Source organism: Loa loa, assembly GCF_000183805.2.
Source record: "Loa loa unplaced genomic scaffold supercont3.3905, whole genome shotgun sequence".
Lineage (NCBI taxonomy): Eukaryota > Metazoa > Nematoda > Chromadorea > Rhabditida > Onchocercidae > Loa > Loa loa.
This window is the reverse complement of record NW_018112082.1, coordinates 1-884: the sequence shown is the minus strand read 5'-3', so window position 1 is coordinate 884 and position 884 is coordinate 1. Positions and strand designations below refer to the sequence as shown.

The 884-nt window shown below is 30.2% G+C and overlaps 1 protein-coding gene across 1 annotated transcript; it reads left to right on the top strand.

Moving 5' to 3' along the window:
- Window positions 1-366: 366 nt before the first annotated feature.
- Window positions 367-713, top strand: LOAG_16078 (hypothetical protein; the record flags this gene model as incomplete). The annotated part of the gene is made up of 2 exons (XM_003151566.2): window positions 367-495; window positions 596-713. Coding segments are annotated over 2 exons (246 nt in total), but the record flags the coding sequence as incomplete, so codon positions are not given.
- Window positions 714-884: the final 171 nt, after the last annotated feature.

Genomic DNA, 884 nt, shown 5'->3' with positions numbered 1-884 from the left:
CAAAAAATCTTACAACATTTCCGGCATCACTGGATGATGTTGCATGTATTGCACAACCACATGATACTGTACCAAATACTTTCACACTATACTCCAGAGGTTCTGATCGTAAGTTTTACCTCGCGAAATTCCATTTTAAAATCAACCTAATCAAATAACTAGCAAATTTTCATAAATTGCTATCTTCAAGCAAATAAGTGTTTTCTTTTTCCTTTAACAGATTTTTTTCCTTAAAAATTTACAAGACTTTAGAAGAAATTTTACAAATTTCCGAATCTTCATTTTTCAGGAAATTTAATTACCTATAAAACAAAATATTACTTCCAACAGCATAAGTGCATGAATATGTTTTTTTTAGCAACTCGAATGAAAAAAACAACAGCACTGTCAACGATAAATGTCACACGCATTGATTGTATTCCGGAGGAACAGATTTTGAAGGGAATGAATGATCAGTTATGTACGTCCGAATTACAAGAAGCAAATTTGTGTTCGGTAAATAGAAATATATTTCGGAACTGTTCGCTTTTTTAAATTTAAAGATTAGATAAAGAATCAAAAATTCTACAACTTGACAAAACTGGTCTTCACATAGGGTGATAGTGGTTCCGGATTAATGTTCAAGACTGGAAATGGGATATGGAATGTTGCTGGAGTTGCTTCAGCCGGAACAGATTGCCGAATTATTAACATAGCAAATAACATGAAAAATGGTATTTCAAGTTTCAAAAGTACAAAATTAATTTAAATTATATATATTCAATTCTATAATTAAAGGGGTAATTAAATGGTGAAAACTAATATCTGTTCAAAGTATTGATACAAAGTCTATTTCTATACAATGTATCTATTCGGGTGACAATATGATTTTTCTGATCATTTTT